Source organism: Emydura macquarii, unplaced genomic scaffold, assembly GCF_026122565.2.
Source record: "Emydura macquarii macquarii isolate MOO-44397 ecotype Brisbane River unplaced genomic scaffold, CSIRO-AGI_Emac_v2 contig_2013, whole genome shotgun sequence".
Classification (NCBI taxonomy): Eukaryota; Metazoa; Chordata; order Testudines; family Chelidae; genus Emydura; species Emydura macquarii.
In genome coordinates, this window is record NW_027132150.1 from 275559 (window position 1) to 288827 (window position 13269).

Genomic DNA, 13269 nt, shown 5'->3' on the forward strand with positions numbered 1-13269 from the left:
AAATAAGATGCTCACCAGAGGAACAGCAAGAAATGACAGCGATGAAAAGAATTGTAAAGGGCCTTACTGACACTGCTCTGCTATGGCAGCAGCAAACGGATCCATGAACTCAGTGCTGACAAAACCCTAACATAGCCCTGCTTCCCTGGCTCTGTCACACCCCTCTCTGTGTGTGGTCTATGGACTGCTTTAGGTTACAGGCTATGCCAGCGATGTAGCTAACCAATGCTAAGCTTTTAGCATCAAGGGACAGTAGAGGTGCAAGACGAGCCTTACCTGGCTAGTGAAGGGGCAGGTTTGTTAAGTTAAATCAACCTTAAATCTCTAAAGATCCTTTCCCCCACAAACACTGGTTGTGCAAAGGGATGGGAAGAAAACATGCCCGAGACCCAGAAAGACGCAGAGTGATGTTCATCCCAGTAGAAAGAAAAGGGATAGTGTAAGGGGTAATGCTCAGACTGGAATCCAGGACATCTGGGTCAGATTCCCGGCTCTTCCACAGACTCCTTTCTTGAGCTTAGACTATTCAATCAGTCTGAGATTTTCAAAAAAGTCAATAGGATTTAGGAGCCCAATGCCCTCTGAACTTTAATGAGTTTCGGGAGCCTGGGTCCTTTAAAAATCTTCCATTCAAATCCTCCATGCCTCAGTTCCCCCTTGTAAAATGGGGCCGGTAACACTTCCTATGTTTGTAAACTCTTACGGGGAGGGACTGTCTCACGCTGTGTCTGAGCAGCATCCAGAACATTGGGGCCATGATCTTCCTGCAGCTGCTAGGGACAGCAATACTGCCAGTCTGTACTGGATTGCAAAAAGTGCTCCCAAGTGGGAGACAGGACCTACGCTGTCCATCTGCACAGCGCTGACTTTCACCCTCACAGATAATCACACAACTGCATGACTACATCCATGTGCACAAAGAGACAGAAGGAAGCAAGGGGACAGCGGCTAATAAAAAACAAGGAGAAAGCTCTGTTGGTGACAGAGACCACTAGCTGAACACCTGGCCCAGTTCACTCCTATTTCACACTCCTGGATGGAATTTGCTGGCTTGTTTTACATGGCGGGAGAAACTAGATGATGATTAACATCCCATGTCCCCTCATCATTTATGGGTTAGATTCTCAGCTGGTGTAAATCTACATAGCTCCAAAATAACTTCAAAAACAGACTTCAAAGAGAAACTGCTGAATTAGAAATGATCTGCAAACTTGTCACATTCAAAATGGGTTCAAACAGAGATTTGCAATGGGTCTCTCATTACAAGAGATAAATTGCTTTGCTCACCCATTCTCACCTCCTACTCAATGACTGTCATTAGCCCTCAAGTACCCGGCTTTCATCCACCTCCTATGCACTTGTATATGTATATGATGATCCTATGTTTCTCATTTCTACCTCTGCATCTGACAAAGTGAGCTGAGCCTCATGAAAACTTATGGCTGCTAAAATTAAATTTGTTAATATTTAAAGTTCCACAGAACTCTTGTTGTTATAGCTCCTTTGATTCCAAAGGAGTTAGTCCTGATTTACACCACCAAGGTAGATGACAGAGGGGAATCAGCCCCATTGAACCCAATGGAGTTACTCAGGATTGAGATCACGGCGAGCGAGAGGAGAATCTGCAGTCTGGTGGAGCTGAGGATCCAGACCTTTCAGGTTACTAGTGCTACCCTTATTTATGCCAGCGGAGCAGCTGGTCCTGGGGGTCCATGAATGTCCTCTAAGATGATGCAAAATCTCAGTTAATTGGTGACTCTGCTGAGGTCTCAGACCAGGAGCCTGGAGGGGATTCAGAGACCGGGTCCCAAAGGGCCCTTGGGTGATTTAAAGACCATGGACAGCCTAAAGGCTGTGGGAAGCTGTAAAAAAGCTCTAAGGCTCTGCAGCAGCCTGTGGCGATATGTTGTGGACATCCCTGGCTAGCTTCAGAGACAATTAGGTCTGCAGGCTGGATAACAAAAGCCCACACTGGGCACCTCTCCTGTGTGATGTGCTGATTTGGATGAGAAATCTAGATTTTTCTACACCGGGGTCACGGCCAGGGGAAAGAGGAAAAATTGCATTCAGCTGGATCATCCTCTCCCAATGCAGCCAGTGTAAGACAACTGGTTTGGTAAAGTTTTTCTCTGTGCCTCAGTCTCTTCTTGTCTTGAAATCTGTCAGTCTCCACCTCATTCAAGGACGAAGTCACCCAGATGTTTTCTTTAGAGAAAAATCCGTCCCTCCTTCTCTCTGCTGTACCTGTCTGCCTGTCTCTCTGTTGTGGATGTGTATCATTTATCTCCCTCTCTCCATTAATCTCTGTGTGGCTATGTACACACTACAGTTTAGGTTGGTGTAAGTTACGTTGTTCAGGGGGCTGAATAAGCCAGCGTAAGTTACACCAACCTAAGCATGGGTGTGAAGAACTCTGTGTCGATGGGAGAGCTTCTCCCACTCACATAGCTACTGCTGCTCGCTGGGGCTGAAGTATTTAAGTTGACGGTAGAGCTCTGTACCATCAGCATAGCCTATCTGTACTAGCAGTGCTACAGCAACGCTGCTGTAAGCTCTGTAGTGTAGCCAGCATGTGATAACCCCACCACAGCAGCTTCTCCCTTTCAACAGCACCTCTCATGCATGGGGAAAACTCCCTTACAAAATGCAAATAGACGCTTCATTTTTCTCCTTCAAATCTGATATTAAAAATCCCCTGTTGTGATATTTACAGAAGGCAGCCTGCTGATCATGGCTGAGCAGATGACAAGCTGTCACTATTCCTCCTCTTTTTTCCCTTTCCCTCTCTCTCTTACCTGCATAAAAACTGCCAAACTATTCACATCACTAACAGAGCTGGGGCAATTCTTCATGAAATTCATTTGTTCGTATGTTCCATCCTCACCCTCTCCTTTAACACAAATACAGAGCTTCACCTACATTGATAAAAATGAATCCCTACCAAAACAAACTACTCCACTGCACACACAATAATCCCTCTGCAGACAGGATGAGACAAAGAACAAACCACATATGACAAACGTAGGTCACATCACCTCATCCACCAATGGAAGGCTCTAAGATGCTTTGGTGATAAAGATGGGGTAAGATCCTGTATAGAATACAGTTGAAGAAATTAGAACAGGATAGGAGATAATAGATGAAAGTGGAATAGAGTAGAATAGAATAGGATATCCCCTTTGTCTGTTCGTCTTTGGATGGTAAGGTCTCTAAGACAGACATTTTCTCTCTCTGTGTTCTACACTGGACAGTGAGGATCTGATCTCAACTATTGTGATAAAAATGTAAATATATACTTGTAGGAATGAAAGGGAGTAAATGGGGTGACACGCAGAAAAGAGGCGGCAGTGGAATGAAGGGTGAGAATTTCAGCAATAGGATGGTATCTATTTTTGTTTCACTAACTCATTTTTATTATTTCTACCCCAGGATGAGTCTCAAGTGCGGTTGGTCAACCACACTGTGGTGACCCATTTCATCTTCTTCAGAGTCCCTAACACTGACGACCTCCAGACCATCCTCTTCGTCGTCTTCTTAGCTTCCTACCACTGCACGCTGCTGGGAACCTGCTCATTTTATTGGCCATCCTAGCTGATTCCCACCTGCACACCCCCATGTATTTCTTCCTAGTATGATCTATAAGAACTGAATAGAATACAGGATGGATGAATGGAAAAGAAGAAAGGAAAATTAAATTAAGTCGCATCAAACAGAATCAATGAAATATTAGAGTCTTGATTCTCCACTCCCTTTCACCAAACTTATGATGGATAAAAGGTTTACCCTTGTAGATTAAGTTGTGGTGTGCTACGGAATAAACAAATCATAATTTATTGAGATTGCTAATCTCTCTGCGTTATCTCTGTGCTTCCTGGAATGTCCCCGTCTCGCATGGAAATGGAGAATCGCACTGTGGTGTCGGAATTCATTCTCTTAGGGATCCCCAACACCGAAGGCCATGAGACCCTCCTCTTCATCGGCTTCTTAGCTTTCTACCTCTGCACCCTGCTGGGCAATTTGCTCATTTTTTCAGCCATCCTAGTTGACTCCCGCCTGCACACCCCCATGTACCTCTTCCTCTGCAATCTCTCAGTGCTGGACATTGGATTTGCATCCATCAGCACCCCAAAATTGCTGTTCAATCTCTGGACCAAAAGTAGAACCATCTCACTAGGCGGGTGCATGTCCCAAATCTTCTTCTTTCAGTTCCTAGGGAGCACGGAATGCCTGATCTACACCGTCATGGCCTTTGACAGGTACGTGGCCATCTGCCACCCCCTACGCTACCTGATCATCATGAACAGGAAGGTGTGCGCCATCCTGACTGCAGGTAGTTGGATCAGCAGCTCTTTCCACGCCACCATCCTGACCAGCCTGACCTTCACACTACCCTACTGCGGTCCCAATGCGGTGGACTATTTCTTCTGTGACATATTCCCCGTGGTCAAGCTGGCCTGCGCGGATACGTACGTCATAGAGACCGTGACCTTTACCAACACTGGTGTGGTGCCCATGACCTGCTTTTCCCTCATCCTCCTATCCTACATCCGAATCGTCTACTCCATCCTGAAGATGAAATCAGGCGAAGGGCGACGCAAAGCAGCCTCCACTTGTGCCTCACATCTGACGGTGGTGACGCTGTTCTTTGGGCCCTGTGCCGTCATCTACACGCAGCCAGAGCTGAGCAAAGTGGTGGCTACCGCGGTGCAGATCTTCGGCGACGTGGCAACGCACATGCTGAACCCGGTCATCTACACGTTGAGGAACAAGGAGGTGAAAGGGGCTCTGAAAAAACTGAGAGGGGTTCTGACGACTGCACATTGATGTGCTGCATCTGCAGATGTAGCTTGTGGGTGTGCATTGAAATATGTCTACAAATTCATCTGCATGACTCCTCAGTGGCTTATGTGAGAGTGTCTCTCTCCTTCCCCATACAGCCTCACCTATCTATCTGGAGGTCTACAAATCACAATAGGGCTCCTAAAAGCATCTAGCTGTCTTGGACATGATTTAAAGGTGACACGTTGAAAGCTGCCTACGGGATAGGCACATTCAGTCTGCATTAAAAATAATAGGAATTGGAGATTCAAATCTGGTAGCTGATTTTGAAAATCTCAGCCTTATTGCACAAATCTACAGATACAAGGGCAGCAACTTCTGCGAACTCCAGAAGGGAGAAATATATTCTCTTCATCATCTAGCACAAATCATATGTCAGCGGGAATCTGTGCTAGAGAGCTTTCTAATGTTCCTAGGAGAAGAGCTGGGATTTCAGCATGTCCTGAAGATCAACGGATTTGTCATAAAAATTTTGAAAACTACCTAAGTGATTTAGGAATGTAAATCCCATTTTCATAGAATCATAGAAGAATATGGTTGGAAGGGACCACAGGAGGTCATCTCGCCCAGCCCCCTGATCAAAACAATACCAACCCCAACCCCATCAGAAGTGATGGAGGCATTTAGGAGTTTAAAGTACGTCTTCACTGACGGCTGCAAATTCGCCGCCGTCAGATGGATGTATCCGGATCGATTGAGCGGTCAGTGAGGACACACTCAGTCGATGCGGACGCTGACTTGTTAAAATCACCCCTTCAAGTGCTGCAGCGCAGTGAAGGCACCACGCACAACGGAACTTAAGAAGTCGATGGGAGTTATGCAATCTACTGTGCGTAGCTTGTGTAATTCCTGTCAACTGCCGCCGAACTTTAAGGTAAGTGTAGACCAGGGCTAAATCTCGCTGAAAGGCCGTGGGATGGAGGCTTCTGAGGACCAGATTTCAAAGGCATTTAATCACCTAATAGGGTTTTCAAGAACACCTTGAGTGAGTCAGCCACCAGCCTCCCATTTACTGTCAATGGGAGTGGAGCACCTGACCTATTTAAAAGCCTTAGTAAATTCCACGAGGCACATAAACCCCTTTGTAAATCTAGATGTTAGGGCAGAGGGTATTTAGACACCGAGCAGGATTTTCAGGAGCACGCAGGCACCTAGCAACCACTGAAATCAAGCAGAGTTAGATGTCTGGAGCCAGATTTTTACAAGGGGGACAGACAGCAATTTCCTGCAATGTTCTGGATAAACCTTACTTCATGCGCAGTAATACCTTGGAGGTCCATTGTATTAAAAATGCAGCTGTGTGTGTGAAGAGAAGAGACCCCATTGTGGGGTTTGAGGGACTGGTTACCTGACAGAGCCCACAGTGGAGCTGGGGTGATCTGTGCTAAGCTTATTTAGCCTGCATGTAGGTTCTTTTATTGTTTCTAATAGGTTTTCTCTGTGGTGTTTCTCCTTAAGAATGAACCAGGCTTACTTAGACAGAACTGTGTGGTAAGTTGTACCTGAGGTAATTACACAGGGCACCACTTCTGAGGGGAGAAGCAAAGCAGGGCTGCTTAGGCAGAGAATCTTTTCAGGGAAGAACACAGTGAAGAGAACTGTTCAGTCTGGAAAGACCCCAGTCAGCAAGGAGAGAGATGTCGGTTTCCATCCAAGAAAGGCAAAGGACAGGGAGCTGACAGCCTGAGAGCGCTGGCCCTTGCTGGACCATTAAGGGAAAATGCAGGTGCAGTTGCCCTGAACTGTAACAAAAATCTGGGCCTAAACACCAGGGTCCATTTGAAAATCCCACAATGTGCCTATCTGCACCTTTGAAAATCTGGCCATTGGGAGCCTATGTCCCACTGAATGTCAGTGAGAACTGGGCTCTTTAATGGCTTTTGAAAATGAGACTTACTCTCCTAAGTCACTTAGGGGGTTTTGTAAATTTTACCCTCTGCTCAGACAGAGAGATAGAAAGATAAATGAAAAAGGAAGAAAAAAAGCTAATAGAAGGCTTAATGGATGTGAGAACTTTACACTCATCACATTACACGCACTGTACTTTGGGCTTGTGCTACATATGTATCGTGTCGTCTGCATCCGTTGCATGTTACTCAAAATTCAAGTGCAATGTCTATGAAACCTAAACCTGGCAATAAACTGAGGATATTTTCTTGTTTCTCACCCTCAGCTGTTTTATTGGAACTTGTCTCTAAGTTGCCTGTGCTTCTTGGTGTGTAAATTAAAAATAAATCTAGAAACCAGTGTGTGGAGAGAATAGGACATATTATTGAGACTGGCAAATAAAAAGTGAAATTTAACAAAACAGCAAAAATATGAAAGGAAAAAGAGTTGCACTTTGAGGCTGTGATTTCCAAAGGGCCCAAGGAAGTTAAAAGTCTTTGGCAATTAGAAAAATAGTTCACTTTAGGCCCCTTTCAAATTTCCAGTCTAAACCCATTTCCAAAGAGCCACAAACCCAGAACAGGGCGACTGAGCAAAGAGAACTTGGAATGGAAGAGAGGTGCACAGCTGTGGACATTGACTCTAAAAGCGGCTGTAACTTCTGATGGACAATTGGAAAACTGCACTGACCTCCAGGCCCAGGGCACTGGATGGCTGTAGAAGGAGGAGGAGGTAGAGCAGGTGGCTATAGCCTTTAGTAACTGAGAACTGTATCAACTCAACACACCTACATTTAAAGAACCCATGGGAATTATTTGCAAAGCATTATCTTGTGGCTAAGAAAAAGTTGTGGGACACAGGAGATCTTGGTTGAAGTACATAGAATAATAGAATATTAGAGTTGGAGGTGACCGCAGGAGGTATCTAGTCGAACCCCCTGTTCAAATCAGGACTAACCTCAGCTAAATCATCCCATCCAGGGCTTTGTCAAGCCGCAGTTTGAAAACCGCTAAAGATGGAGATTCTACCACCTCCCAAGATAACCCATTCCAGTGCTTCACCACCCTCCTAGTGAAACACCTTTTCCAAACAGCCAACACTGACCTCTTCACTGCAACTTGAGACCATTGCTCCTTGTTCTGCCATCTACTACCATTGAGAAGAGCCTAGCTCCATCCTCCCTGAAACCCCCTTTCAGGTAGTTAAAGGCCGTTATCAAATCCACCCCTCACTCTTCTCTTCTGCATACTAAACAAACCTAGTTCCCTCAGCCTCTGCTCATAAGTCTTGTGCTCCAACTGCCTAATCATTTTTGTTGCCCTCCACTGGACTCTCTACAACTTGTCCACATCCTTTTTTTAGTCGAGGGGGTGGGAGGGGAGTGGGGGTTCTGTGGAAGATTCCCTATTTGACCTTGAGTAAAACACTTAATTGCTTTGTGCCTCAGTTCCCCATCTGTTAAACAGGGATCATTAAATGCTTTGTCTCTCTCATCCATTAAATGTGTATCCATTTCAGACAGTGACAGTCTCTTACTATGTGTCTGCGCAACACCCAGCAGAAAGGGACCCACATCTGAGTTCTGGTCTGTAGGTCCTACCATAATACAAATGATAAGAATCAGAGGCGACCCAGGTTGGGGGGACGAGGGCTCAGGTGACCATGCAGATTTCTGCCAGAGTTTGCTGGCCAAGCCCCCTCATTCTCCAGCGGCTCCTGGAGCAGGCTGGAAGCTATGGCCATGGGAAGACGGAGAAGCGAACACTTTGCTGTGGGAGCTGCAGGGATGGTCAGCAGAGAGTAAATCTTGTAAGTGTCTTTGAACTGTGCCCTCTGCCCACTAACAATAGGTCCCAGCTGCCTCTGATAAGAACAGTGAGAACACAAATAAAAAGAGTAAAATGCAGCTCCGGCCCTGCTGTTCGTGGCAGTGACACATGGAACTCAGCTGGTGCCAGCCAAGAGTAACTTCGGAGCTGCTACCCAGCACACTGCTAAGGGCTCACCTGGGTATTCATCAGAACACCTGCATTTTAATTAACCGGAAGGCGATTGCACGTCCTGGTATGTTATGACTGAATTAGGGATAATCTAACTACCAAGACGAATTGTAACTTCTACCACTTCATTCCGGCTCCCAGATAAGATGCCCACTACAGGAATGGCAAGAAATGACAGCGATGAAAAGAATTGCAAAAGGCCTTACTGACACTGCTCTGCTATGGCAGCAGCAAATGGATCCATGAGCTCAGTGCTGTCAAACCCCCAATATAGCCCTGGCTCTGTCACACCCTCTGTGTCTGGGGTCTATGGACTGGTTTAAGTTACAGGCTATGCCAGCGATGTAGCTAACCACTGCTAAGCCTTTAGCATCGAGGCACAATAGAAGTGCAAGACGAGCCTTACCAGGCTAGTGAAGGGGCAGGTTTGGTTAAATTAAATCAACCTCTAATGATCCATTCCCCCACAAACACTGGTTGTGCAAAGGGATGGGAAGAGAACATGCCCAAGACCCATAGAGACGCAGATTGATGTTCATCCCAGTGAAAAGAGAAGGGATGGTGTTGGGGGTAATGCTCAGACTGAAGTCCTGGGTATTTGGGTCAGATTTCCGGCTCTTCCACAAACTCCTTCTGTGACCTCAGACAATTCAATCAGTCTGAGATTTTCAAGAAAGCCAATAGGAGTTAGGAGCCCAATGCCCACTGCACTAGAATGAGCTTTGGGAGAGCTGGCTCCTTTGAGAATCTCACACTTAAATTCTCGGTGCCTCAGTTCCTGCTTGTAAATTGGGGCCGGTAACTCTTGATGTTTGTGAACTGTTAAAGGCAGGGACTCTCTCATGCTGTGTCTGAGCAGCACCCAGAACATTGAGGCCATGACTTTCCTGCAGTTGCTAGGGACCCCTATACTGCCAGTCTGTACTGGATTGCAAAAAGTGATGCCAGGTGGCGTACGGGACCTACGCTGTCCGTCTGCACAGCGCTGACTTTCACCCTCACAGATAATCACACAACTGCATGACTACATCCATGTGCACAAGGTGACAGAAGGGGTAAGGATAAAGTAGATAATAGAAATCAAGGAGAAAGCTGTGTTGGCTAGAGAGACCACTTAGGAGGAAACCGGCCTGGTGTTCACCATTTCAAACTCCTGGGTGGAATTTGCTGGCTTGTTTTACATGGCGGGAGAGACTAGATTATAATTAACATCCCATGTCACCATATCATTTATGGGTTAGATTCTCAGCTTGTGTAAATCTACATAGCTCCTTTGATTCCAATGGTGTTAGTCCTGATTTACACCAGCAGGGTGAGCGACAGAGGGAATCAGGCCCACTGAACCCAATGGAGTTACTCAGGATTTAGATTAGTGAGAGGAGAATCTGCAGTTTGCTGGAGCTGAGGAACCGGCCCTTTAAGTTTAAGAGTGTTACCCTTATTTATGCCAGCTGAGCAGCTGGTCCTGGGGGTCTGCGAGTGTCCTCTAAAATGATGCAAAATCTCAGTTAATTGGTGACTCTACTGAGGTCTCAGACCAGGAACCTTGAGGGGATTCAGAGACCGGGTCCCAAAAGGACCTTGGGTGATTTAAAGACCATGGACAGCGTAAAGGCTGTGGGAAGCAGTGAAAAAGCTCTGGAGCTGTGCAGCAGCCTGTGGCGATATGTTGTGGACATCCCTGGCTAGCTTTGACGATTATTAGGTCTGCAGGCTGGATAACAAAAGCACAAACCGGGCACCTCTCCTGTGTGATGTGCTGTTTTGGCTAAGAAATCTGGACGCTTCTACACAGGAGTCACGGCCAGGGGGAAGAGGAAAAATTGCATTCAGCTGGATCGTCCTCTCCCAATGCAGTCAGTGTAAGACAACTGGTTTGGTAAAGATTTTCTCTCTGTGCCTCAGTCCCTTCTTGTCTTGAAATCTGTCAGTCTCCACCTCACTCGAGGAAGAGGTCACCCAAATAATTTCTTTAGAGAAAAATCTGTCCATCCATCTCTCCCTTCTCTCTGCAGTACCTATCTGCATGTCTCTGTTGTGGATGTGTATCATTTATCTCCCTCTCTCCATTAATCTCTGTGTGGCTATGTACACACCACAGTTTAGGTTGGTATAAGTTACGTTGTTCAGGGGGTTGAATGAGCCAGTGTAAGTTACAAGGACCTAAGTGCTGGTGTGGACAACTCTGTGTCGACGGAAGAGCTTCTCCCACTGACATAGCTACTGCTGCTTGTGGGGGCTGGAGTAATTAAGTTGACTGTAGAGCTCTGTCTCATCGGCTTAGCCTGTCTGTACTAGCAGTGCTACAGCGATGCTGCTGTAAGCTCTGTAATATAGCCAGCATGTGATAATCCCAACACGGCAGCTTCTCTCTTTCAACAGCACCTCTCATGCATGGGGAAAACTCCCTGATAAAATGCACATAGACACTTCATTTTTGTCCTTCAAATCTGACCTTAAAAATCCCCTGTTGTGATATTCACAGAACGCAGGCTGCAGATCATGGCTGAGCAGATGACAACCTGTTGCTATTCCTCTTCCTTCCTTTTCCCTTTTTCCCTAACCCCCATAAAACCCCCAAACAACTCATATCATTAACAAACCTGGGGCAATTCTTCACCAGATTTATTTGTTCGTATGTTGCATCCTCACCCTCTCCTTTAACACAAACACAGAGCAGCACCTACATTGATAAAAATGAATCCCTGCCAAACAAACTACTCCACTGCACACACAATAATCCCTCTGCAGAGAGGATGAGAGAAATAACAAACCACATATGACAAACGTTGGTCACATCCCCTCATCCACCAATGGAAGGCTCTAAGATGCTGTGGTGATAAAGATGGGGGAAGAGCCAATATAGAATAGAGTTGAGGAAATTAGAACAGAATAGGAGAGAAGAGATGAAACTGGAATAGAGTAGGATGGAATAGGACATCACCTTTGTCTGTTGGTCTTTGGATGGTAAGTTTTTCAAGGTAGACACTTTCTCTTTCTGTGTTCTGCACTGCACAGTGAGGACCTGATCCCAACAGGCATGAGAATGATGTAAATATAAACTACTACGAATGAAAGGGAGTAATGGGGTGACATGCAGTAAAGAGACGGCCGCGGAAGGAAGGGTGAGCATTGCAGGTATAAAAAAGATGTTATGTTTTTTCGTTTTTCTAACTCATTGGTATTATTTCTCTCCTCTACCCCAGGAATGATTCCCACATGGGGTTGGTCAACCGCACTATGGTGACTCATTTCATCCTCTTAGGAATCCCCAACACTGATGGCCTTCAGACCATCCTCTTCGTCGTCTTCCTCGCTTTCTACCTCTGCACCCTGCTGGGCAATCTGCTCATTTTTTCAGCCATCCTCGCTGACTCCCGCCTGCACACCCCCATGTACTTCTTCCTCTGCAATCTCTCTTTCCTGGACCTTGGTTATTCTTCCATCAGCACCCCGAAGCTGCTGGCCAACCTCTGGGTTCAGAGCAGGGTCATCTCGCTGGGCGGGTGCATGTCCCAGGTCTTCTTCTACCACTTCCTAGGCAGCACCGAGTGCCTGCTCTACACCGTCATGGCCTTTGACAGGTACGTGGCCATCTGCCACCCGCTGCGCTACCTGATCATCATGAACTGGAGGGTGTGCACAATCCTGGCTGCGGGTACCTGGATCACCAGTTCCTTCCACGCCACCATTCTCACCAGCCTGACCTTCACGCTGCCCTACTGCGGGTCCAATGTGGTGGACTATTACTTCTGTGACATCTTCCCCGTGGTGAAGCTGTCCTGTGCGGACACGTACGTCATTGAGACCGTGAGCTTCACCAATGTTGGCATGGTGCCCATGACCTGCTTCCTCCTCATCCTCTTGTCCTACGTCCGCATCATCTACTCCATCCTGAAAATGAACTCAGGCAAAGGGCGGCGCAAAGCATCCTCCACTTGCGCCTCACATCTGACGGGGGTGACACTGTTCTTTGGACCCTGCGCCCTGATTTACACACAGCCTCAGCTGAGCAAAGTGCTAGTAACCCCTGTGCAAATCTTCGGCAGCGTGGTCACGCCCATGCTGAACCCGGTCATCTACACACTGAGGAACAAGGAGGTGAAAGGGGCTCTGAGGAAACTGATAGGCGGTGAAATGGCTGCACACTGATGTGCTCCATCTGCAGAAGTAGCTTGTGGGTGTGGATTGAAATATGTCTACAAATTCCTCCGCATGGCTATTATGTGGCTTATGTGAGAATCTGTCTCTCTCCTTCCCAGTAGAGGCTCACCTATCTATCTGGAGCTGTACAAATCACAAAAGTGCTCCTAAAAGCATCTAGCTGTCTTAGGCATGGTTTAAGGGTGACATCTTCAAAGCTGCCTAAGGGATAGATGTCATGCTGGTTAGATATGGGGGGAGGAAGGGCATTTAATATATGGATTAACATCAATATGTCAAAATCACAATAGTTCATGTGAGATATGCCATGTCAGGTACTGTTAGAAAGGTTATAATGTGTTAGGTAAGATGATAATGCTTATGTTCATGTGTTATATGT

General features: G+C 46.4%; 2 protein-coding genes across 2 annotated transcripts; both read left to right on the forward strand.

The window, feature by feature from the left end:
* The first annotated feature begins 3891 nt into the window (after window positions 1–3891).
* On the forward strand, window positions 3892–4824 carry LOC137159916 (olfactory receptor 10D3-like). The gene has a single exon (XM_067558388.1). The coding sequence runs from the start codon at window positions 3892–3894 to the stop codon at window positions 4822–4824; it is 933 nt and encodes a 310-aa protein (XP_067414489.1).
* Window positions 4825–11945: 7121 nt separating this feature from the next.
* Window positions 11946–12878, forward strand: LOC137159917 (olfactory receptor 10D3-like). Its single transcript, XM_067558389.1, has one exon. It carries the CDS (start codon window positions 11946–11948, stop codon window positions 12876–12878), a length of 933 nt encoding a protein of 310 aa, XP_067414490.1.
* Window positions 12879–13269: the final 391 nt, after the last annotated feature.